At 41.9% G+C, this 27,691-nt stretch overlaps 1 protein-coding gene across 1 annotated transcript in view; it reads right to left on the reverse strand.

The window, feature by feature from the left end:
- The window catches only part of LOC135548580 (autism susceptibility gene 2 protein-like), a 517,275-nt gene that overhangs the window by 395,645 nt on the left and 93,939 nt on the right, over nt 1–27,691 (reverse strand). Inside the window, exon 2 of the mRNA XM_064978333.1 lies at nt 20,609–20,884. Coding sequence (XP_064834405.1) covers nt 20,609–20,884 — 276 coding nt within the window. The remainder of the gene's footprint in view (nt 1–20,608; nt 20,885–27,691) is intronic.

A 27,691-nucleotide genomic window follows, 5' to 3' on the forward strand; every position in this document is an offset into this window, starting at 1 on the left:
CTCTCAGCATGCTTCTGTTCACCACACCACAGGCCATGACTCAAACACCACCACACCATAACAAGCTACACTTCACGTTCCCGGCCTCCTCCACCCCCTCTGCTTCCAGATGCCTCCATCTATCTTCTACCCCACCACCCTCTCTCACTCTCATACACACCTACCTGCAGGCCATGCATATGCTGTAAGCGAGCAAACTATTTCTGCTTCCACTCATTTTTATTTTACATTTTTATTTAACATTTATTTAACTAGGCAAGTCAGTAAAGAACAAATTATTATTTTCAATGACAGCCTAGGAACAGTGGGTTAACTGCCTTGTTCAGGGGCAGAGTGACAGATTTTTACCTTGTCAGCTCGGGGATTCGATCTAGCAACGCTCTAACCACTAGGCCGTCCCATACCAACCACCATCGACTGAATGAGCTCAGAAAAGATGGATTCTCCCAGGATTGCAAGTCATCAAATGTAATCCTTTCAATCAAAACCAGTGTCAACTACGAGCCAATGCCAAACACATTTTACAACCTTAGTTCTACAGTCGTTTTAATTCACAAAGTGCCCTCAGCCATCAAGTCTCCTCAGCCATCTTGCCCCTCAGCTCACAACACCTTCAGCCATAAGGACGCCTGCCACCCTGCCCCCCATCCTATCTACCTCCCCACCCTCCCTCATCCTGACTAATCTCTCCCCTACTCAAGTTTTCTGATGACAACATCCTGGTCGGTCTCATCTCCGACAGCAACGAGCCCAAGTACCATGGAGAGGTTGATCGCCTGGTGGCCTGGTGCAGTCACAACAAGATGGAACTCAACACGTCAATCATTGAGTCCATCCTCCCCTCTTCTATCACTGTCTGGTTTTGGTGTTTGTCTGCCCACTGCCAGAGCAAACTGCAGCGCATTGTCTGGTCTAAGGAGGTCATCGGCTGTCACCTGCCCAACACCAAGGACCTGCACGCCTCCAGGACCAGGAACCGTGCAGGTAAGATCATTGTCGACCCAGCCCAACCCAGCCCAACCCAGACACCCAGACACATGTTTCAAAAGCACCACTCTGGAAGGCGGTTTACAGTAGATCAATCATGACCAAAACAGCCCACCAACTGAAAGGTTTCTTCCCCCATGCTGTGGCCCTCATCAACCGGCCATCGGGCTCATAGGGATTAAGTGACTTTTCATTGGGCCGTTTAACTGACATGCCTAGTTAAATAACGGTATATAAAAAATAAAAATACATTTTAAAAATAGGAAATCGGCGCATAAAAATACCGATTTCTGATTGTTATGAAATCGGCCCTAATTAATCGGCTATTCCGATTAATCGTCCGGCCTCTAATACTAATAATAATATGCCTATTGTCGGCTCAGGGGATTCAATCTTGCAACCGCACAGTTAACTAGTCCAACGCTCTAACCATTGCACTCCACGAGGAGTCTGCCTGTTACGCGAATGCAGTAGAAGCCAAGGTAAATTGCTAGCTAGCATTATACTTATCTTATAAAAAACAATCAATCATAATCACTAGTTATAACTACTAATCCAGTTTAGCAGGCAATATTAACCAGGTGAAATTGTGTCATTTCTCTTGCGTTCATTACACGCAGAGTCAGGGTATATGCAACAGTTTGGGCTGCCTGGCTCATTGCAAACTAATTTGCCAGAATTTTACGTAATTATGACATAACATTGAAGGTTGTGCAATTTAATAAGAATATTTAGATAAAATACCGAACGGTTCCGTATTTCACTGAAATAATAAACGTTTTGTTTTCGAAATGATAGTTTCCAGATTCGACCATATTAATGACCAAAAAGCTTGTATTTCTGTGTATTATAATGTTATAATTAAGTCTGATTTGATAGAGCAGTCTGACTGAGCAGCAGCAGGCCCATAATCATTCAATCAAACAGCACTTTCATGCGTTTTGCCAGCAGCTCTTCGCAAGCACAGCGCTGTTTATGACTTCAAGCCTATCAGCCTAATGGCTGGTGTAACCAATGTGAAATGGCTAGCTAGTTAGCTGGGTGTGTGCTAATACCGTTTCAAACATCACTCGCTTTTAGATTTGGAGTAGTTATTCTCCTTGCGCTGCAAATGCTGCAGCTTTTGTGGAGCGATGGGTAACGCTGCTTCGAGTGTGGCTGTTGTCGATGTGTTCCTGGTTCGAGCCCAGGTAGGGGCGAGGAGAGGGACGGAAGCTATACTGTTACACTGGCAATACTATAGTGCCTATAAGAACATCCAAGTAGTCAAAGGTATATGAAATACAAATGGTATAGAGAGAAATAGTCCTATAAATACTATATTAACTACAACCTAAAACCTCTTACCTTGGAATATTGAAGTCTCATGTTAAAAGGAACCAATAACTTTCATATGTTCTCATGTTCTGAGCAAGGAACTTAAATGTGAGCTTTTTTACATGCCACATATTTTACATGGCACACATTTTTACATGGCACATACATGGCACATATTGCATATTGGCACATATTACTTTCTTCTCCAACATTTTGTTTTGGCATTATTTAAACCAAATTGAACATGTTTCATTATTTATTTGAGGCTAAAGTTATTTTATTGATGTATTAAATTAAGTTAAAATAAGTGTTCATTCAGTATTATTGTAATTGTCATTATTACAAATAAATAAATAAAACAATCGGCCGATTAATCGGTATCTGCTTTTTTGGTCCTCCAATAATCGGTATCGGTATCAGTGTTGAAAAATCCTAATCGGTCGACCTCTAATTAGTATTGGATAGAAAACACTCTGAAGTTTCTAAAACTGTTTGAATGATGTCTGAAATTAGTAACGTTACCTCACGTGTCCGTGGTTAGAAGGAATGCACACAAATATATTATGCTCCAGACATACAGTGAGCTACAGTAGAAACAGTATAACACGACATACAGAAACTATTATAACATAATAAGGTAGTTACTTTGATAGAAACGCACACGTCTAAAGTTATTATCATGTAGTAATGAAAACACCAGACAACACCAGCCGGAAAATGTGTTTGTTTTTTTGCAGGTCCTGTTCTGACTGAAGAGGCACAAATGTCTGCATATTTGAGCTGCAGAAACAATGGCGAAGTTTGTCCGGCTCAGTAATGCCTAAAAAATAAATTGTCCGCAAAAGTGAAATGGCCTACTTTTATGTGAATTAATGAGGTGGCGGAACACACCTCTATTTAAACTGTTATTAGAAAATAAAACTTGTTAGAAAATCATTTGAAATTGACAAGTTTAAACAGCCTATAAATAAAAGCAGGCAGTGTTCCCTAGTTTGAGGGCAGCGGGGATTAACTATCCTGCTAAGTAACAATCACATTTTGGAACAGTGAGCGCATTCTGACATAACGCGCATAAAAAACTCACGCTGGGGTGACCGTTAGAGATATTTGGAACTTGTGTATGAAAAGGTTAAGAATAATGGAGGCCACTGTGTTCTGAGGGACCTTCAATGCTGCTGAAATGTTTTGGAACCCTTCCTCAGATCCGTGCCTCGACACAATCCAGCCTTGGAGCTCTACGTACAATTCCCTCGACCTCATGGCTTTGTTTTTGCTCTCACATGCACTGTCAACTGTTGGACCTTAAATAGACAGTTGTGTACCTTTCCAAATGATGTCCAATCAATTGAATTTACCACAGGTGGACTCTAATCAAGTTGTAGAAATCTCAAGAATGATCACTAGAAACGGGATGCAGCTGAGCTCAATTTTGAGTCTCATAGCAAAGGGTCTGAATACTCATGTAAATAAGATATTTCTGTTTTCAATACATTCGCAAACATTTCTAAAAACCTCTACCAAGGAACTTGATACTCTTGACCAGCTCCACTTCAGCCCGGTTGATGTTAATGGGAGCCTGTTTGGCCCTACTTTTTCTGATGTCCACGATCAGCTCCTTTGTCTTGCTCACATTGAGGGAGAGGTTGTTGTCCTGACACCACACTGCCAGGTCTCTGACCTCCTCCCTATTGGCTGTCTCATCATTGTCAGTGATCAGGCCTACCACTGTTGTGTTGTCAGCAAACTTAATGATGGTGTTGGAGTCGTTCTTAGGAGGGGACTAAGCACTTACCACTGAGGGGCCCCAGTGTTGAGGATCAGCGTGGCAGATGTGTTATTGCCTACCCTTACCACCTGGGGGCGGCCTGTCAGGAAGTCCTGGATTCAGTTGCAGAGGGAGGTGTTTAGTCCCAGGGTCCTTAGCTTAGTGGGGAGTGTGAATGAGATTGCATTATCTGTGGTATGTGAATTGTAGTGGGTCTAGGGTTTCCGGGATGATTGTGTTGATGTGAGCCATGACTAACCTTTCAAAGCACCATGGCTACTGACGTGAGTGCTACAGGGCGTTAGTCAATTCTGCAGGTTACCGGAACTTTCACCGGTTTGGCCGGTGTAGGTTGTCATTGTAAATGAGAATTTGTTCTTAACTGTCTTGTTAAATAAACAAACCAAAAAATTAATTCTATCTATTTATGACATTATTCTGGTGGGACAGGATTTATTTAGTCTTCTAGGGCAACATATAACAACAGAAGAGAAGTTGCATGTATCTAATTATAGACAAGTTGACTAACAAATAGCCTACCAAAATGTCAGAAATAATAAGCAGAAACATCATAATCAGGCCCAAAAAATGTAAGAAAACAATTATTCTGTCATGTCTGACTGTAGTGTACAGCGCATTTTCTATATTAACTGGTTAGGGTCGGGTGCGGTCCTCAGATTTCCACTTTATCACATGTAGTCGGGTGTTTGCGAACACATGGACAACAGCCACACTCGAAGCAGCGTTACCCATCGCTCCACAAAAGCCGCGACATTTGCAGCGCAAGGGGAATATCAGCAATTGCGGGCAGGTGCGGTCAAACAAACAGCTGACCCGCGCATCACTAGTATAGACTAGTAATTGATAGCAAGGTACATTAACAGTACTGGATGAAAACACACAGGCCAATATGTAATAGTCGTCTATTTTATTACAGTATTGGTGATGGTTAAACAACAACTTGTTTTACTAAAGGGGAAAAAAACTGCAAGAAAAGACTGACAACTTATGAATATGCATAACCCATATTTCATATTCATGCAGTGATTGAACAACAACTTCATTTCCACCCCCCGCCTCTAAAGGCATAGTATCGTGGCAGATCACCTGTCAAGTCAGTCAGTCAGTAATTGCTGCAGATGTGGTCAATAGTGCTTGAGCATATGATACTCCCCAAAGCATGGTGAAACACAGAGGTGTGCCACAAGCTAAACACATGTACTTTGTCAACCTCCTCTGCTTCTGGTGCCAGACAGGTAGACTTTGCAGTGCCTCTGTGTGTGACTTCCTTGAGCAGCAGTTTGAGGGACTTCGCAGGGAAAATACCATGCAGTAAGGCGTAGGGGATTGTCTGCAGAATGACGACCCCCAGTGGATGGGCGCCGAGGGGTATGGTACTCCTCCAGCAGCTCTCTCATGAGGTTTCTCTGTACTTTTGGTAGGTAATTACTTTACCTAAGAGGGAGTGGGGAGGATGAGGGAAGGGAGAGGATGAGGGAGGGGAAGGATGAGGGAAGGGAGAGGATGATGAGGCAGTGGGTAGGTTGGAGAGCAGATGCTGGAAGAGTGTGAGACTGCTGTACCAATTGTCCACATACAAAGTGTGTTCCTTGCCGAGATGAGGAGCCAGCATGGTCATCACCACGGACCTGGACACCCCAAGCCCCTCATAATGTTACACCCTGTGTAAACTATAATGTCCTGGACAAATTCTGTCTTCACGTCGCACATGACAAAGAACTTGACCCCAAACCTGTGCCTTTTGGAAGGAATATATTGACGGAACGCCAGCCTACCCTTCCGCAACATCAGGGACTCATCAATGCAATGCATAGGGTCTTGTATGGCCTAAAGACCCTATATGGTAAGAACTAGAGGTCGACCGATTAATCGGAATGGCCGATTAATTAGGGCCGTTTTCATAACAATCGGAAATCGGTATTTTTGGGCGGCGATTTGCCGATTTAATATATATATATATTTTTACACCTTTATTTAATCTTTATTTAACTAGGAAAGTCAGTTAAGAACACATTCTTATTTTTAATGACGGCCTAGGAATGGTGGGTTAAAAGCTTCGCTCAGGGGCAGAAAGACAGATTTTCACCTTGTCAGCTCGGGGGATTCAATCTTCTTCAATCTTACAGTTAACTAGTCCAATGCAATAATGACCTGCCTCTCTCTCGTTGCACTCCACATTTGCCTGTTACGTAAATGCAGTAAGCCAAGGTAAGTTGCTAGCTAGCATTAAACTTATCTTATAAAAAACAATCAATCATAATTACTAGTTAACTACACATGGTTGATGATATTACTAGATATTATCTAGCTTGTCCTGTGTTGCATATAATCTGACTGAGCATACAAGCATACAAGTATCTGACTGAGCGGTGGTAGGCAGAAGCAGGCGCATAAACATGAATTCAAACAGCACTTTCGTGCGTGTTGCCAGCAGCTCATCCTTGTGAGTCAAGCATTGCGCTGTTTATGACTTCAAACCTATCAACTCCCGAGATGAGGCTGGTGTGACCGAAGTGAAATGGCTGGCTAGTTAGCATGCGCTAATAGCGTTTCAAACTTCACTCGCTCTGAGCCTTGGGGTGGTTGTTTCCCTTGCTCTGCATGGGTAACGCTGCTTCGATGTGGTGGCTGTTGTCGTTGTGTTGCTGGTTCGATCCCAGGGAGGAGCGAGGAGAGGGACGGAAGCTATACTGTTACACTGGCAATACTAAAGTGCCTATAAGAACATCCAATAGTCAAAGGTTAATGAAATACAAATGGTATAGAGGGAAATAGTCCTAAAATAACTACAACCTAAAACTTCTTACCTGGGAATATTGAAGGCTCATGTTAAAAGGAACCACCAGCTTTCATATGTTCTCATGTTCTGAGCAAGGAACTGAAATGTTAGCTTTCTTACATGGTACATATTGCACATTTACGTTCTTCTCCAACACTTTGTTTTTGCATTATTTCAACCAAATTGAACATGTTTCATTATCTACTTGAAGCTAAATTGATTTTATTGATGTATTATATTAAGTTAAAATAAGTGTTAATTCAGTATTGTTGTAATTGTCATTATTACAAATACATTTAAATCGGCCGATTAATCGGCATCGGCTTTTTGGTCCGCCAATAATCAGCATCGGTGTTGAAAAATCATAATCGGTCGACCTCGAGTAAGAACATTTCTTATTTTGTATAACGGGTCATTTAGGTCGGCAGTAGCATTGTTGACGAAATGCAGACATCGCAGCAGAACTAGGAAGCGGACTTGAGAAAAGAGGGTGGCAAAGAAGGGAGTTGCAAACATAGGATCTGTGCTCCAGTATTCTCTTAGGGAGTTATGTTTTACTATCCCCATGAGAAGGACAGTCTCCAGGAAGGTATACATTTCACTAATTGTGGTTGTCACCCATTCAGCGAGATTCCCCCACACTCCTGGCTCTCTCTTATGCAGCTCCAAGGCATAGCGATTGGTCTCCTCTACTCCTGGACTCCCCACCAGCTCCTCTGTCAGAAAGAGCTTGAAGCACTCTGCCTCAGTTGGAAATGGCAAGGGGCGTTGCACTCCAGACTGGGACTCATCAAAGCAAACAGCAGGGCCAGGAGGGTTGAAATGGCTGGCTTCCTTCCAGCTACTACAGACCTCCTGTACTTCATCCACTGTCGGTCTGCCGCCATCACCACCAGCATCTTGAAAGGGAGCTGGGACTTCGTCAGGGGACAAGGGGTCCTCAGATTCAGGGTTCTCAATGGCTACAAGGTTGGGGAGGCTCCTTACTGTCACTCTCAATGTCCGAATCCGATTCCTGACTTTGACTCATTGTCAGAATTGATCAAAATCTCCAGAATTTCCACATTTGTGAGTTGTCTCCTTTTGAAAAACTTTGCTAATGCTACAGCTTATCTCACTAGCTACATACATAAACAACAACACTGAATGGCTCAGAGTGGGAGTCAGAGGTTTTGTGATTGACTGCCAGCACGCACCACTTGTATCAATAAATCCCTATCAGAAAATGTTTTGCGTAGTAATGATTTATTTACTGTTTTATTCATGTTTTCAAGTTCTGGTGACACATCATGCATGCCAACTCATGCATAGAATGTAATGGACACATTATGTGTGTAAAATACTTTTTAAAAGGTTGTACTGATTATGATGAGCTAAGCTAATTCCAGCTATGTGTGGAGCCATGTTTGTTGACATACAACGCATTCTGGAATCATGTAAATTTATTTCGGGCCAAAGATATTATAATAAAATGAGGTGAGGGAGTGTTCACTCATTATCCAAATAAAACCTCCGGAAGTGAATGATGGGATATGAACGATGGCAGACGACCCCCTTTAACATGCATAATGCAAACAGACCATACTCATCTTGTCTCCTCTTATTATCTTTGGTTGCCGTGAAAAAACACAAACTACACATCGTCGTTTACTTTCGAATTCTAAAAAATGTTTTACTCAATTATTTCGATCAATGATTGAGCTCACCCGTGAATTATAAATTATAATTGCTATTAGCTAATTCATTGTAGTTTCTGTCAGCTGAGAGTTATCTTTCCTCAGTTAGCGCTGGACAAATGAAGCCTACATTTTCCAGTTTGGCTGATTGTGTTATGCTGTAGCTACTTCTGTGGATGTCTGAATATTGCAGCAAAATCAAAACTGGACATTCTAAATAAGAGTTCTATTCACACAGGTTTGAGCATACGCTGGAGGGACTATTATAGAATGATCACACCCATTTGTTGGTACGTGTGAAAAGGTTAAATGGAAGAAGTTTGAAACCACCAAGACACTTCCTAGAGTTGACCGCCTGGCCAAACTGCGCTATCGGGAGAGAGGGGCCTTGGTCAGGGAGGTGACCAAGAACCCGATAATCACTCTGGCAGAGCTCTAGAGTTCCTCTGTGCAGATGGGATAACCTTCCAGAAGGACAACCATCTCTGCAGCACTCCACCAATTAGGCCTTGGCTGGACAGAAGCCACTCCTCAGTAAAAGGCACATGACAGCCCACTTGGAGATTGCCAAAAGGCTCCTAAAGATTATAAGACCATGAGAAACAAGATTCTCAGGTCTGATGAAACCAGATTTAACTCTTTAGCCTGAATGCCAAGTGTCACAACTGGAAGAAACCTGGCACCATCCCTACGTTGAAGCATGGTGATGGCCGCATCATACTGTGGGGATGATTTTCAGCTGCAGGGACTGGCAGACTAGTCAGGGGTGAAGGTTCACCTTCCAACAGGACAACGACCCTAAGCACACAGCCAAGACAACACAGGAGTGGCTTTGGGACAAGTCCTTGAGTGGCCCAACCAGAGCCCGGACTTGTACTCGATCTAACATCTCTGGAGAGACCTGAAAATAGCTGTGCACCAATGCTCCCCATCCACCTGACAGAGCTTGAGAGGATCTGCAGAGAAGCAAACTCCCCAAATACTGGTGTGTCAAGCTTGTAGCATCATACCCAAGAATACTTTAGGCTGTAATCGCTGCTTCAACAAAGTACTGAGTAAAGGGTCTGAATACTTATGTAAATGTAATATTTCAGGTTTTATTTTTAATACATTTACAAAAATGTCTAAAAACCTGTTTTTGCTTCGTCATTATGGGGATTGACGAGGAAAAAATAAAATGTAATCAATTTTGTTAGGCTGTAACAAAATGTGGAAAAATCAAGGGGTCTGAATACTTTCTGAAGGCACCGTATATATTAGGCGGTGTCAGAGGAAAACCCCCAAAATTCTCACTGCTGCTACTCAATGTTTATTATCTATGCATAGTCACCTTACCCCTACATACATTGCCTTTCTGAAGACAATGTACGAAACACTTCAGTCTGGTTTTAGACCCCATCATAGCACTAACACTACACTTGTTAGGGTGGTAAATTACCTTTTAATGGTGCCAGACCAAGGCTCTGCATCTGTCCTCGTGCTCCTAGACCTAAGTGCTGCTTCTGATACCATCGATCACCACATTCTTTTGGAGAGATTGGAAACCCAAATTGGTCTACACGGACAAGTTCTGGCCTGGTTTAGATCTTATCTGTCGGAAAGATATCAGTTTGTCTCTGTGAATGAGTTGTCCTCTGACAAATCAACTGTAAATTTCGGTGTTCCTCAAGGTTCCGTTTTAGGACCACTATTGTTTTCACTATATATTTTACCTCTTGGTGATGTCATTCGAAAACATAATGTTAACTTTCACTGCTATGCGGATGACACACAACTGTACATTTCAATGAAACATGGTGAAGCCCCAAAATTGCCCTGGCTAGAAGCATGTGTTTCAGACATAAGGAAGTGGATGGCTGCAAACTATCTACTTTTAAATTCGGACAAAACAGAGATGCTTGTTCTAGATCCCAAGAAACAAAGAGATCTTCTGTTGAATCTGACAATTAATCTTAATGGTTGTACAGTCGTCTCAAATAAAACTGTGAAGGACCTCGGCGTTACTCTGGACCCTGATCTCTCTTTTGAAGAACATATCAAGACCATTTCAAGGACTGCTTTTTTCCATCTACGTAACATTGCAAAAATCAGAAACTTTCTGTCCAAAAATGATGCAGAAAAATTAATCCATGCTTTTGTCACTTCTAGGTTAGACTACTGCAATGCTCTACTTTCCGGCTACCCGGATAAAGCACTAAATAAATTTCAGTTAGTGCTAAATACGGCTGCTAGAATCCTGACTAGAACCAAAAAATGTGATCATATTACTCCAGTGCTAACCTCCCTACACTGGCTTCCTGTCAAAGCAAGGGCTGATTTCAAGGTTTTACTGCTAACCAACAAGGCGTTGCATGGGCTTGCCCCTACCTATCTCTCTGATTTGGTCCTGCCGTACATACATACACGTACGCTACGGTCACAAGACGCAGGCCTCCTAATTGTCCCTAGAATTTCTAAGCAAACAGCTGGAGGCAGGGCTTTCTCCAATAGAGCTCCATTTTTATGGAACGGTCTGCCGACCCATGTCAGAGACGCAAACTCGGTCTCAACCTTTAAGTCTTTACTGAAGACTCATCTCTTCAGTGGGTCCATATGATTGAGTGTAGTCTGGCCCAGGATGAACGGAAAGGCTCTGGAGCAACGAACCACCCTTGCTGTCTCTGCCTGGCCGGTTCCCCTCTTTGCACTGGGATTCTCTGCCTCTAACCCTAATACAGGGGCTGAGTCACTGGCTTACTGGGGCTCTCTCATGCCGTCCCTGGAAGGGGTGCGTCACCTGAGTGGGTTGATTCACTGATGTGGTCATCCTGTCTGGGTTGGCGCCCCCCCATGGGTTGTGCCATGGCGGAGATCTTTGTGGGCTATACTCAGTCTTGTCTCAGGATGGTAAGTTGGTGGTTGAAGATATCCCTCTAGTGATGTGGGGGCTGTGCTTTGGCAAAGTGGGTGTGGTTATATCCTTCCTGTTTGGCCCTGTCCGGGGGTGTCCTCGGATGGATGGGGCCACAGTGTCTCCTGACCCCTCCTGTCTCAGCCTCCAGTATTTATGATGCAGTAGTTTATGTGTCGGGGGCTAGGATCAGTTTGTTATATCTGGAGTACTTCTCCTGTCCTATTCGGTGTCCTGTGTGAATCTAAGTGTGCATTCTCTAATTCTCTCCTCTCTTTCTTTCTCTCTCTCGGAGGACCTGAGCCCTAGGACCATGCCCCAGGACTACCTGACATGATGACTCCTTGCTGTCCCCAGTCCACCTGGCCATGCTGCTGCTCCAGTTTCAACTCTTCTCCAGTTTCAACTGTTATTTGACCATGCTGGTCATTTATGAACATTTGAACATCTTGGCCATGTTCTGTTATAATCTCCGCCCGGCACAGCCAGAAGAGGACTGGCCACCCCACATGTGCTCTCTCTAATTCTCTCTTTCTTTCTCTCTCTCTCGGAGGACCTGAGCCCTAGGACCATGCCCCAGGACTACCTGACATGATGACTCCTTGCTGTCCCCAGTCCACCTGGCCATGCTGCTGCTCCAGTTTCAACTGTTCTGCCTTATTATTATTCGACCATGCTGGTCATTTATGAACATTTGAACATGTTCTGTGCCACCCGGCACAGCCAGAAGAGGACTGGCCACCCCACATAGCCTGGTTCCTCTCTAGGTTTCTTCCTAGGTTTTGGCCTTTCTAGGGAGTTTTTCCTAGCCACCGTGCTTCTACACCTGCATTGCTTGCTGTTTGGGGTTTTAGGCTGGGTTTCTGTACAGCACTTTGAGATATCAGCTGATGTACGAAGAGATATATAAATAAATTTGATTTGATTTGATCACCTCTTCACCAAATCTTTCCAAAACATGACTTTTCTCGCCTTCGCTTCTCTTTATTTTCTACTCACCATTTCACAGCTTTTTTCTTGTTGAATTAAACTCTGACATTATCCCTTTTACCTCCATGGAGTGACGTACATGTTTCTGCCTTTCCCAGAAGCTATCCGGTGCGTGTACAGTTAAAGGCTCTAAAGCTTAGGCTTACGCACTAATGCCAGGTAGCCTAAAATAATGAAATACAAACCTCAATGTAGCCTGTACAGTGTACAAAACATTAGGAAAAACATCATGCTCTTTCATGACATAGACTGACCAGGTGAATCCAGGTGAAATCTATGATCCCTTATTGATGTCACCTGTTAAATCCACTTCAATCAGTGTAGATGAAGGGGATGAGACAGGTTAAAGAAGGATTTTTAAGCATTGAGACAATTGAGACATGGATTGTGTATGTGTGTCATTCAGATTTAACTGTCTTTGAAAGGAGTATCGTAGTAGGTGCCAGGTGCTTCGGTTTGAGTGTGTCAAGAACTGCAATGCTGCTGGGTTTTTCACACTCAACAGTTTCCTGTGTGTATCAAGAATGGTCCACCACCTAAAGAACATCCAGCCAACTTGACACAACTGTGAGAAGCATTGGAGTCAACATGGCCCAGGATCCTTGCGGAAGACTTGACCGCTTGTAGAGTCCAAGTCCCGACGAACTGAGGCTGTTCTGAGAGCAAGAAAGGTGCAACTCAATATTAGGAAGGTGTTCCTAAGGTTTTGTACACTTACGCCTGCCACCCACCCGCCATTTATCCACAAAATATTTCATGACCCTAAACCCACCTGCTCCGCGGATATAACCGCGGGCCTGCGAAATCTGCACTATACTGCATTTGTACTATGTTCATCTCTGCACAACACTGTATGTACTCACCATGGCAGTATCCCTCCCCATGCTTATATAGATATATCCCCTCTATAAATTGTATATTCCCTCTGTAATCAGCCTATAGTCCAGAGTTGTATGTTATGTTTACTGTACCGATATTGTATACTCTGTGTGATGTCTATGAGGACTTGTGTCTGTATTCCGTTTGTAAAGTGTCTACTGCTGGCAGCACTGTCTCACTAAAGTAAATTGTGGGTATGTGTAAGTGTACTTGGTGAATAAAGGTGATTCTGATGAAGTAGTACTCACAAAGAGCTACATATACTACAACTGATGGTGTTTCAACTGATTGAACTTTCACTATGCAGACTGAACAGTAGCCTACTCTACCAGACGACAACAACAGCACACAGATGCACTGTCACTATAAAACACAGATTGTTCCACAATGAAAAATAGCAGTAGCGATAAACTATGTACATAGACTTGAACCAACAAATTTGCTGCTGTGCACCTATCCATTTTTTGCAGAAATGCTGCTGTGCACCTATCCATTTTCACCACCGACAATGCCCCCCTTATCTGTGTTCTTTATTTCAGCACAGAGCAACATGTCAGAAGCTGTTACAAGCATTTCTGTATTTTACCCCCAACCAGACAATATCTGGAAGTTCAGTACATTGGGTCCGTGCCAGCCAGATATAGAAAAATATTGCCTGGCTGGAATCTGTGTGGTGCATTACAGGCAAAACAAGAAAAAACACCTCTCATTGAATTCCTTTCTAAACTAGCTCTCCTCTCATTTCCTTTCCTCTCTTTTTTTCAAACTATCTCTGCTCTCCTCTTCAAACTATATCCCCTCCCCTAATTACAGGCCTTTGGAGCGGTGAAAAGATCATATTTCTGCTGTGGAATAACTGGGAGGAGGAGAATGTCTTCATTCCGTTTAAAGGACAATGGAGGCCACAGAGGGCAGAGACAATGATATTTCCAATTTTGCATATGTCATGAAGCATGACAGATTGGAGTGTTATTGGAGCTGAGTGGGATATGCTAATGCTCACTTGGCTGAAATCAAAACAGACTGTCTGGCTCCTTGAGGGGAGGGTCAGAAACAGTGTGGTTATTAAAAAATATATATTGTTATTATAATTATCATCACTGTTGCCATCATCGTTGTCATCATCATGTCTGTTGACCCTGTCTTTAGCAGGAGGATTTACTAGAGGGTATCCTATCCAGTTGACAGTGCCAACACCCTTTGCCATTCACCCCTGCTGGTTCGAATTGGAACCAAATAAGGTTTTTCAGAGCAATGCCATAGGGGAACCATTTTAGGTTATCTGAAGAACCTTAAATGGGTTCTTTGACGCCTTATTTGCATATTTCCCAGGGTGCCTTTCAGATGAATTTTAGAGTTACCAGTACCACCCTTGACTGTGTTTTCTAGTGACAGAGACATAGTTTTTGCAATCCTTCATTCTCAGTCCAGTGACCTTCACAAACTGAGATCCTAAATGATCCTAAACTGAGAACCTAAATGATCCTAAACTGAGAACCTAAATGATCCTAAACTGAGAACCTAAATGATCCTAAACTGAGAACCTAAATGATCCTAAACTGAGAACCTAAATGATCCTAAACTGAGAACCTAAATGATCCTAAACTGAGAACCTAAATGATCCTAAACTGAGAACCTAAATGATCCTAAACTGAGAACCTAAATGATCCTAAACTGAGATCCTAAATGATCCTAAACTGAGATCCTAAATGATCCTAAACTGAGATCCTAAATGATCCTAAACTGAGATCCTAAATGATCCTAAACTGAGATCCTAAATGATCTCCACACCGGTTGGCAACAAAGTTGCTTTTATGTTTCTATCTTGATTTTCTGAATAAAACTGGAATTGTGGGTGATTTAAAAAAACTGCACTGTTGGTTAGGGGCTCGTAAGCAAGCATTTCACTGTAAGGTCTACACCTGTTGTATTCGGCACATGTGACTAATAGCATTTGTTTTGATTTTCATTCAGCAACACAGGGATTCCTACCTCACGACTAGTGCCAGGATCATGCTACTGTGGACAGTGCCAATGATAATCACGAAATCTTGAACTACTGGTAAATGAAACTAGTTAGCAAGCTAGCTAGTTGGCTAATTTAGCTGGCTAGCAAACAGCTGTCGATAGATTCACACATGGCTAAATGTGCAAACTGATGGTGTAGGTCACTACAGTATAGTAAAGGAAAACGTTTGCATACTTTCTTGCAACCATTGATGGAGTTGTTAGCTTACTAATTGTTTCCCTCTTGGATGTTGTGTTTTCTATTGCAACCTTTGGATGGCAAAGGGGTGTTTTGGAATTCCTGAGTTTACTGAGACCGGTGAATTCAGGACGCCAAACATAATTTGTTGGTGTCAAACCACATATGAAAACATGATACATATTTTGAAAGCTGAGAAACAGCCTTTCCAGATGATGTGACATACAATTGCACCACATCGATCAAATGGTAATTAGTCAAGAAAAAACACCGCTTTTTACCCAAACAACTGCCATTTACACAACTTCCTGAAGATAGAGAAACACTTGGAGCCCATTGACTCTTCCTTATTTTGTAAGGATTGAAAATCTGAAATAAGAATAGAAATACCTTTAACTGAACAGTGGTATTTTTGTAATATTCTATGGATGTTCCGTGATCAGACACTATCTTCTCTGGATAGTATATTAAACACATATATGCACCACAACATATTACAAATGGCATTTAGTCTTTCATATTATAAGGAAAGGCATACTGTACACAAGTAATATAATATGAATAAAACAAGAACTTTATTGAAAGAATAGGGTTAGGGGAATACATTGTCTCATTCAAACCTGAAAACAAAGTGCAAGTTACATCGCTATCATAACCAAAACATTAGATAAAACATTAATCGCTGACCTCTTGAAGCACACAGATTAAAACAATAATCTGTGGGACATCTTAGGGGACTTTATCAGCTGTGGCCAGTAATAAGAGAACCCAGTAGCATAACGAAACAGTCTGAAACATGCATTGACAACATCTATGTATCTAACCCTGACCATTACAAGCTGAGGAGTTCATTAGCATGGGGTCCATCTGACCATAACATCATGATGACCTGCAGCAAAGAGAGACGAGAGGAGGGGAGAACTCTAACAACAGCACAGATCTCACAAAAGCTATAACAAGCAGTCTTTCATAGAATTCCTCAAGTTAGCCCAATGGGAAAGATTCCTTACATGCAACAACGTGAATGAGGCCCGGTAAGCCTTTAGAGAGATCTTCTAACAGGTCGCAAACCTTCATTCACCGCTCCGGCACAGAAGAGTTAAACAAAAAGTTACTCCATCTCCTTGACTGACAACATCAAGACCCTGATGAGTCTGCAGCTCGGCTAAAAGTGGTGAAAACAAAGGCTGAAAATGACTGGGAAGAGAGCCGATGTCTCAGAAACAACGTAACTGCTGAAGTATGGAAGGAAAGGAAAAACTACTGTACTACTCAGCTGCTCTACAAAAATCCAAGGCAGACAACTGTGAAATGTGGAAAATAATCAACTATTTCACTGGCAAAGTCAAAAGAACATGCCAAGTACAAAGAAGTTCTAGACATGATATATCAGACCTTCTAGAAATGACAGAAGAGTTTCATACTTTGCATCTTGTGCATCCAAGCTTGCTAATGAAATACAGGCTCCCTCAAAAGACCCACTTCCATATGTTTCAGAAACAGAGCATGTTTTTGAGCTATCGCTAATTGATGAAGTAACCGTCCTAAATGAACTTCTGAAGATGAAGCAGCAGAAAGCCACAGAGTCAGACAATATTCCACCTAGGCTTGTACAGGACTCTGCCACAGTGATAGTGGGTCCACTGACTCATATCCTCAATCTGCCAATCTCAACTGGGGAGATACCATGTCAATGAAAAAATTACATAACACCAATCTACAAGTCAGGGAATAGATCGGTTGTGGCCAACTACCGTCCGATGTTGGTAGTTGGCTGATGCACACACAGGTTGCCAACTATTTCTCAATCAACAGCCTATTTACATCCTATTAAAGCGGCTTTAGGAAGATACACAGCACACCTACAGCAGTTCCAAAGGTCGTAGAGGACATCGAGTCGGCTTGTAACAGCCAGGAGGTCACAGCAGTACTCTTCTTGGACCTGAAGAAAGCGTTTGACTCTGTTCACCACCACACACTCCTGGGGAAACTTGCGAAACTAGGCTTTGACAGCACTGCAATCAAGTGGTTCACATCATAATTGCAGAGTACACTGTCAGCCCAGGTACCTGTGGTGAATGGAGTATCACAAGGGAGTGTGCTTGGGCCACTGCTATTACCTTCCATCAGTGCTGGAGAAATTATGCATATATATATATATGCAGATGACATAAAAAAAAAGCTGGAATCGAACCACTAACAGACAGGATCTATTACAACACCCTAACAACTGTTTCAAGGCGACACAGCACAAACTACCTGAATACATGTCAGACCTGTTCAGGTGGGAGTCTCCACCCATCCTCCGGGGGTGCATCAGAGCAGCAGCCAAAGCCTATGAACAATGGAACCTGCACCTACTGCCACAACCATCAGCGAAAAACATGGCCTTCCAAGGCAGTCTGCAGTTCTTTGCTCTGGAAAAAAACTGTTCTTATCCACACGACAGATAACTAGTATGTCCAACTTCAAAATGGCTGTAAAAATATCTAGACAGCTATATTACATTCCACGAGGCCTATAGCCTAATACACAAAGAGTCAGAATACAAACAAATTAAAAGCATGCAAGAGAGGCAAAATGACGAGTCACACTTCCTCCGGCTTCCCCATTTAAATCTCATCCTCTTCGTCCTTGTCTTCACCAAGTAGCGATGACCCTTCAGCTCATAAAAAAGGGAATCATGAATGAAGGGAATTGTGTAGCTATTGTGGAGTTTTCATTCGGCGTTTCACTCTAACATTTGAGAAAACATGTCACAATTTCCTATCTGATAGTCCATAAACAAAATAATATGATAATGTACAGTATGCCTGTAAGTAGCAAAGTCACAAAACCAGCTAGACCTGAATGATTTAGTTACCAAGCTGAGCTTTCAAAAGTAATTATCTAGATAGCTATCATCATAAGGGTTAGGCTTCAACAGCCAGCAGACTGCCAGCTACTATTTTTAGGAATCATATGACATATCACAGATGAACCTGCACTTAATGAGATATCTAGCTATGCAGTTATCTAGCTAGCTATTGGGATTATAGCTAGCTAACGTTAGCTACATTTTACATTTAAAATAACAATCCTGCAGCAGCCCTCTCTGGCTGGCTACATATCAAATCACAAGCCAGTTCATTTTAGCTCAGAATAATGCCTAATGACAAAAGCTCTTCAAATTGTCAATATTAGCATTTTATGTTCTACAGCTATCGAAGACATTTACATTAATATAAAAAAGGCAAGACAAGAGCTAAATCCAGCAGGCTAGATAACCAGCTAGCTAGGTACATTGCATTGTTTTGGCAGACTATCTACTCGGCTTGTTATAAAACATTAATTTCACAGACTCATCTTATCAATCGGAAAATATACTCTAAAATGTAAATATTATAGCTAATCTCCAACATATAAAACAAATTGTATACAGATTCTTACCTTAATGTTCTTTTCCTGATCTCAATATCAAGATTGTGAGAAACCTTTCAGGTCCAGTGGAGGTGCGACGCCTGCTGGTGGCCACGTTCTTTTTCTGGTGGCCACTTCATTTTCAGTCCCTGCGCTAAAGCTCACAATGTGCTCAATACTGCCAATGATACATGAGGCACCAGTCATTTCTATGGTAATTCAAGATGGCGCTACCCATACCTCTAATAAATGTTGTTCAAGATCAATATCCTAAAAATAGAGATGTTTCTATGTTCAATGCACATTTACTATTTGTGGATTGAAAACATCTCTTTGCTTAGCTTTACTTATTAAAGTGTTTCCATTCCTCTTTAAGAGCTGAGGAAGAACCATTAAAGAAACGTAACTTTTTTTTGGTATGTGGTGCCATGTCTCCCCTGAGCCCCATGCTCTAACAGCATCTCTTGTCCCCCTAATAAGTGGCTGCTCCCAGAGCTGTGGGGAGGGTCCTTCAGCTCTGGCCCTAAACACCACTTTGTGCTGCTCTCACTTGTCACAGTGGTTGTTGTCATAGCACCTCTGACTAACACACACACCCGAGCCAATAACACCCATCTGTGTGTGTACAGTATGTAATCACTTCCCTGTGTTGTTTCTTTCTGGGTTCATTAAAGCCAGGGGGAGTATAGCTCACATGATTAACAGCCTCCTGAAGACTGACCTCTCTCCTGCTGGGATGACACAGACTGATGACAACCTTTGCTCTCCTACCTTCACACACACAACGTGTGTTTTGTGCAGCATGTGTGTGGGTGCTTTGTGTAGCATGTGTGTGTAGATGGACAGTGGGTGGTGCTGTAACTGATAGCTCTTGCTGGCAGAAAGACACCCCAGTGTCAGTGTGCCATAAATAGTCATTAGTGCAACACAATGCCCTGTGCGCGCGCACACACATACACAGACACTATTCTCCTCCCCACAGACACACACACACACTACACCACAGCTAACAATAGCACCAGTGACTAATCTCTTATTGGTCCAGCAGGTTTTAAAGCCCATTATAGATAATAACACCATTCATCAATAGACAGCCGAGCAGCTGTACTATAGAGCACCAGTCGTCTGGCTGTGAGGAGGGGGTAAAGTCAGTTCAGTGTATCTCTATAAGGATAAGGCAATCTGCTCCTCACCCATCTCTAGCCTTAATACTGCGTAATTCCAGATGTTTTCAAAGGACAGACCTTAATGTAACATTAATTAACTGAAGCCAAGGAGACCCTCTAATGTTCAGTCACAATTAGATTTGAGTTTCTCCTAATTCAGTTGGAATGGAATTTTTATTGATTTATTTTTTACAAAGCTGCTATCTTTACACCTTGCAGACTATTATATTTTATCTGTATGAATTCAATCCCTTCTTCAACCTTATCAAACACGTTGTCTGATAATTCAACCTGATTGTGACACACATCAGCATTTCCTCTGCCACATTCAAGAGGATCAAACTACACATCTAGCATTGTAGTGAGCCGACAAAACCCACTATGCCAACCTGAGACCACAAACGCTAGCCTAGTCCCAACTCTGCAAGACAGTACAAACTGATCTGGGACCAGGCTACCCAAAACGCTGCTTGAGAAGAAAATAAATTGAGTGGAGGAGACAGTGTATAAACCGTAATAAACCGTGTACAGACCGGCCTGTGTTTCTTCTGCAAGCTGTTCTTGTTCTTCTTCTTGCCGTAGGTGTGAAGAGCCAGGCGTGGGATGTTGTTCTCCTGGTCAGAGTGCTGGTGATGGTTGCTATGGTTGTTGTGGTTGTTAAGGTGGTTGTTGAGGGCCTTGTGGGTATCCAGGCTGAATCCATTAGGGACTTTAGGGGGCTTCTTCTTGCACAGGGGGGGCCCCGCCTGATTCTCCTCATGGTTCTCCTGGTTCTCCATGCGCTCCTGGGACTTCAGGGACAGGTCCTTCTGGAGAGGGAGAGGTGAGATGACAATTCACTTACACTGAAACAAAGTAGACAACTTCTCATGTGACAACTCTGTGACAATAAGACAAAGTGCTTCACTTAAGCAAAGTATCTTCTGTAAAGGGAGAAAGGAGAGAAGAAAAGAGGGGAGGTGAAAACGCTGACAGTGTAAAAGTAATTCAGGGTCATGTCCTTCTGGAGAAGGGGAATGGAAAATATAAATATCTACTTTTTTGATCTGCACTGCAGGGGAGAGGTGAAAACTCTGTTACACTGAAACAAATGAAGTACTTCTGATTAGCTTGTCGCTGGAGCGTACTAAAAGCAATTACATGAATTCAAATATATTCATAATCCTGACTAAATAAGCCCCTACACCTGAGAAAGAGAGCTCATTATGATGAAAATCAAAGCTAGGCTTAAAGATGGATAACATATTCACATTGACAAATGCCATTTGAGAAATACGCTTACGAGCTACTCCAATGAGCAGTACCGAGAGAGACTGTTCTTCTCCCCCACAGATGCCCCCGTGGGTAGTTCCGCACTAACAACGCATTACGTTTAGACATATTGTCACCAGAGCATCTCTAGGTACAGTAGATGATAGCACCACACTATCTGTCTGAGATTAACCACACATCTATTAGAGCATGGCTGCCAATGAAGGCATTGAGCGTTGGAAACAGAGCCACCAGCACACACCCACATCGACAAAAACAGACACACATACATAAACTAGTATGGCAATGAAATACTTCAATTGAAGTTCTGTCAACACTCCCACATCCCCTGGTAAAATAGTGGGCACTTTGTGGGCACCTACACTACACTCTGTAACAGATGGAGAAAACAAACCATTACACAAGCCCCCACATCTCCTGTATTGTGTGTTATTTTCCAACCAGATGGGGTTGTACAGTTTGACTGGGGGATTAATAACACAACTCATCTGCCACAGCGAGGCTGCGTACTGTGCTGGAGCCATCAGGGCTAAAGTTATGGAACAAATCATTTATCTGTAAGGGGACTCATTTTGTTCCAGGCCTGTAGTAGTAGCAGCAGGCCAAAGAGCCACTTGTGTAATACAGTCCAATAAAGACTGAGTGGGGCAGCCATGATGACACTTTAGTGTGGAGATTTAGTCGCAGAGCCAATAGTGTACTGCCAAGGGAAAGTGGGAAACTGCCATGGCTACCCTAATGATGTGTCAATGCCCTGTGAAATGCAGATCTTTGACAACATGCTTGGAGGAGTGTGAGTCCACATTATTACCCTTTAACAGACCTGATAGGAGTATTTGTGTGGACATATGGATTGGTTAAATGGGAGAGGAGTGATAATTAGGAGGTATGTCCCTATTCAAGTCAAGAGGGGAGTGAGCGACCCTTTCCAATTCTAGATCATTCTGCCACTGCCTCTTCCACAACCTTGCAGTCTCTCTCCCCCTCTACCTACCCCCTTTTGCTTTCTTTTCATCTTTTCCTATTCCATCCCTGGGTTGTTTTTCTGAGCACAGCCTTGCCCGTCACCATCCCAGGGTGCCTCTGTCTGTCTAGAGCTGCAGAAGACTACAGAGTTTGGAGGGAGTTCAATAGGATGCGTGTTACACAGCAAGATTACGACCAAAACCATAAAGAATAAGGATATTCATGTTCCAGTACATCGCAGTCCACCTTCTTGTTTGACATATTGGGTGACAGTATTGACATAGTGGGTGACGTTCGGTAGACCCTGAGACACACATTAATCTTAATTAGGTCACTAACTTAAGTTTTGTTAGACTGGTTTATGGAATGAGTTTGGCTGTGAATGTGTTCCGTGTGATGCTTGGATGATGAAGTTCGCATTTATCTTTACAATAAAAGGTTAAATTGAGGAATGATGTTTTCCATCAGTGCAAAAACATATGTAGATGCTGTTCAGACAACAATGCTGTTTCTAAGCGTTTTTTGGGACATACGTTCTGTTGCTACTGTTCCAATCACTTATTTGAGATCGTACGCTGCAGGGACCACTCAACAATGATCACAAAAACATCATCGTACGCGTCAAAGGGTTAAAGATTCTGCAATCAGAGGATCAGAAAGCTGCAGCAAGAAAGCATCAGACAAATCTGCCCCAGTGATTTTTTTTATATAAATCTTCTGCAAGGCGTCTTGCAAATCACAAGAAGAAAGTTGTTGAAATGAAAACCAAGATTCGCTAGAAGTTGACGGAACTTCCATCGAGCCATCTAGAGGCTGGGAGAGAGGCAGGCATCTGACTGGCTGACAAGGGTCAATTAAACCACCATTTATTTCAAATAAAAGCCTGTTGAGATAAAATGCTGACTAAAAGCATCACTTATCTCATATTTCTCAGTAATGATGCCAGAGTCTGTCACAACTCGCTAAGGCAGGGAAGAAGAGGAATTTCCACGCTTCAGTGCATTAACTGTTTTGCAAATTTAGATGGATTACCAGCAGAGTCTGAGATAGCTATATCTAACTACATTCTAGTTAGATATAGTTCTTTCTCGATAGAGGAAGTTCATCTATTTCTCAATTGCCTGCAAAACTGCCAATCAGCTACAGTCTCTCGAGCCTTGGCCCAGGCATGATTTCTCATCATAACAAGATCTGAAAGTTCTATAGAGAACCAAGGATTTGTTATATTTGTTGTTTAAGGGAGTGTATTTGTCTGACAGAGAGAGAAAATAGATGATAACAATTCTAGAACAAATGAATGGTCAGGCATGCAGCTGAGAGGAAAGGTCAGAGTAATACAGAGCCTTCAGAAAGTATTCACACCCCTTTACTTTTTCCACATGTTGTTGTGTTACAGCCTGAATTTTACATTGATTAAATTGAGACTGTTAGTCACTGGCCTACACACAATACTTCATAATGTGAAAGTGGAATTATGTTTTTAGAATTATTTTCTAAATTAATTTAAAAAGAAAAGCTCAAATTGAGTCAATAAGTATTCAATCCCTTTGTTATGGCAAGCCTAAATAAGTTCAGGTGCAGCAAGTCATCTAACAGCGAGTCACATAATAAGTTGCATGGACTCTGTGTGCAATAATAGTGTTTGACATTCTTTTTTGAATGACTATTTCATGTCTGTACCCCACACATACAATTATCTGTATGGTCCCTCAGTCGAGCAGTGAACTTCAAACACAGATTCATCCACAAATATCAGGGAGATTTTCCAACACCGCGCAAAGAAGGGCACCTATTGGTAGATGGGTAAAAAATAAAAGGCAGACATTTAGTAGGCCTCTGAGCATGGTGAAGTTATTAATTACACTTTGGATGGTGTATCATTACACCCAGTCACTAAAAAGATACAGTCGTCCTTCCTAACTCAATTGCCAGAGAGGAAGGAAACCGCTCAGGGATTTCACCATGAGGCCAATGGTGTCTTTATGGGTGTGATAGGAGAAAACTGAGGATGGATCAACAACATTGTAGTTACTCCACAATACTAACCTAATTGACAGAGTTAAAAGAATGAAGCCTGTACAGAATACAAATATCCAAAAACATGCATCCTGTTTGCAACAAGGCACTAAAGTAATACTGCACAATACTTGGCAAAGCAATTAACTTTTTGTAATACAAACTTATGTTTGGAGCAAATCCAATACAACATATTATGGAGTACCACTCTCCATATTTTCAAGCATAGTGGTGGCTGCATAATGTTATGGGTTGCTTGTAATCATTAAGGACTGGGGAGTTTTTCAGGATAAAAAAAAGAATGGAATGGAGCTAAGCACAAACCTGGTTCAGTCGGTATCCACCAGACACTGGGAGATGAATTCACCTTTCAGCAGGACAATAACCTAAAGCCCAAATCTACACTTTAGTTGTTTACCAAGAAGACAGTGAATGTTCCTGAGCAGCCGAGTTACAGTTTTGACATAAATCTAACTGAAAATCTACGGCAAGACATGAAAATGGTTGTCTAGCAATGATCAACAACCAATTTAGAAAATAATATTGGGCAAATGTTGTACAATTCAGGTGTCGGAAGTTCTTAGAGACTTACCCAGAAATCACTGCCAAAGGTGTTTCTACAAAGTATTGACTCAGGGGTGAGAATACTTATTTCAATTAGATATTTCTATATTTAATTTTGAATACATTTGCAAACATTTCTAAAAACACGTTTCATTTTGGGGTATTGTGTGTAGAAGTGTGAAAAAAATATGTATTTCCCTTTTGAATTCAGGCGGTAACACAACAAAAAGTGGAATAATTATATGAGGATCAGTGTTCATCTGTAGGTGTCATAACCAGCCATAAAACAACACAATATGTCACAAGAGGTGTAAATATATTGGTCATGGCAGTGTTATGACCATATTATGACAGGTCATAACACATAATGGAAATGACAAGTTATGTCCTATGTTATGACATATTATAATAATGGTTATGACACTGGGTGTCAAGAAAAGTGCTACCAAAAAAGTAAGAAAAACACTATCTGCTATGCTTGTCTTTAAAACAATGGCTGTATGAATTCCAGGTTCCAGATCATATTCCAGGTTCCTTCACTCTGTGGTCCAACTCATCCATCTCAATTGGGTTGTGGTGTTTCTATTGTCGTGATGTGTGTTTTGTCATATATATATATATATATATATATATATATATATATATATACTGTATATACATACACAGTTGAGGTTGGAAGTTTACATACACCTTTAAACTCATTTTTCACAATTCTTGACATTTAGTCCTAGTAAAAATTCCCTGTCTTAGGTCAGTTAGGATCACCACTTTATTTTAAGAATGTGAAATGTCAGAATAATAGTAGAGCGAATGATTTATTTCAGATTTTATTTATTTCATCACAGTCCCAGTGGGTCAGAAGTTTACATACACTAAATTAGCATATGGTAGCATTGCCTTTCAATTGTTTAACTTGGATCAATCGTTTCGAGTAGCCTTCCACAAGCTTCCCACAATAAGTTGGGTGAATTTTGGCCCATTCCTCCCGACAGAGCCTGAGTCAGGTTTGTAGGCCTCCTTGTTCGCACACACGTTTTAAATTCTGCCCACACATTTTATATGGGATTGAGGTCAGGGCTTTGTGATGGCCACTCCAATACCTTGACTTTGTTGTCCTTAAGCCATTTTGCCAAAATTTGGAAATATGCTTTGGGTCATTGTTCATTTGGAAGACCCATTTGCGACCAAGCTTTAACTTCCTGACTGATGACTTGAGATGTTGCTTCAATATATCCACATAATTTTCCATCCTCATGATGCCATTTATTTTGTGAAGTGCACCAGTCCCTCCTGCAGCAAAGCACCCCCACAACATGATGCTGCCACCCCGTGCTTCACGGTTGGGATGGTGTTCTTCGGTTTGCAAGCCTCCCCCATTTTCCTGCAAACATAACGATGGTCATTATGGCCAAACAGTTCTATTTTTATCTCATCAGACCAGAGGACATTTCTCCAAAAAGTACAATCTTTGTCCCCATGTGCAGTTGCAAACCGTAGTCTGGCTTTTTTATGGCAGTTTTGGAGCAGTGGCTTCTTCCTTGCTGAGCGGCCTTTCAGGTTATGTCGATATAGGACTTGTTTTACTGTGGATATAGATACTTTTGTACCCGTTTCCTCCAGCATCTTCACAAGGTCCTTTGGTGTGGTTCTGGGATTGATTTGCACTTTTTACACCAAAGTACATTCATCTCTAAGGGACAGAACGCATCTCCTTCCTGAGCGGTATGACGGCTGCGTGGTCCCATGGTGTTTATACTTGCGTAATATTGTTTGTATAGATGAACGTGGTAACTTCAGGCATTTGGAAATTGCTCCCAAGGATGAACCAGACTTGTGGAGGTCTAAAAACACATTCTGAGGTCTTGGCTGATTTCTTTTGATTTTCCCAGGATGTCAAGCAAAGAGGCACTGGGTTTGAAGGTCGGCCTGGAAATACATCCACAGGCACACCTCCATTTGACTCAACTGATGTCAATTAATTCTAAAGCAATGACATAATTTTCTGGAATTTTCCAAGCTGTTTAAAGGCACAGTCAACTTAGTGTATGTAAACTTATGACCCACTGGAATTGTGATACAGCGAATTATAAGTTAAATAATATGTCTGTAAACAATTGTTGGAAAAATTACTTGTGTCATGCGCAAAGTAGATGTCCTAACCGACTTGCCAAAATTATAGTTTGTTAACAAGAAATTTGAGGAATAGTTGAAAAACAAGCTTTAATAACTCCAACCTAAGTGTATGTAAACTTCCGACTTCAACTGTATATATATATTTTTTTATCCCAGCCCCAGTCCCACAGGAGGCTTTTAGCCTTTTGGTAGGCAGGCATCATAAATAAGAATTTGTTCTTAACTGACTTGCCTAGTTAAAAAAAATTAAATGATGAGGTTGTGCGAGAGCGTGATCAAAATACAATCTTTCTCTCTCTCAGACAGCAGTCATTAGCTTATTCAAACAGGCCTGTGAAGGGGAGAGCGAGATGCAAATGGCAAGACTCAACTTGACAGAACACAATGAACTAGTTAAATCCGCCAGGCAGCAAGGCAGTTCATCTAGGCAGTTCAATAGCGTAAGTGCTCTGTGTGTTTAGGCACTTTTTTATAAGGCTGACTTACAGTGTTATTAATGGTGAGTTAAAACCAAATGACATCATGAGTTTGTGTGTGTGTGACCACCCAGACACAGTGGAAGCCTGCTTAATGGATCAGGCTCCACTCTGCTCTGACCTGGGAGCAGGTCCAGATTTCACTGCACCATACACCATCCAACACACTAAACCCACACATCTGCAACT

Source organism: Oncorhynchus masou, chromosome 11 (assembly GCF_036934945.1).
Source record: "Oncorhynchus masou masou isolate Uvic2021 chromosome 11, UVic_Omas_1.1, whole genome shotgun sequence".
NCBI classification, from domain to species: Eukaryota; Metazoa; Chordata; class Actinopteri; order Salmoniformes; family Salmonidae; genus Oncorhynchus; species Oncorhynchus masou.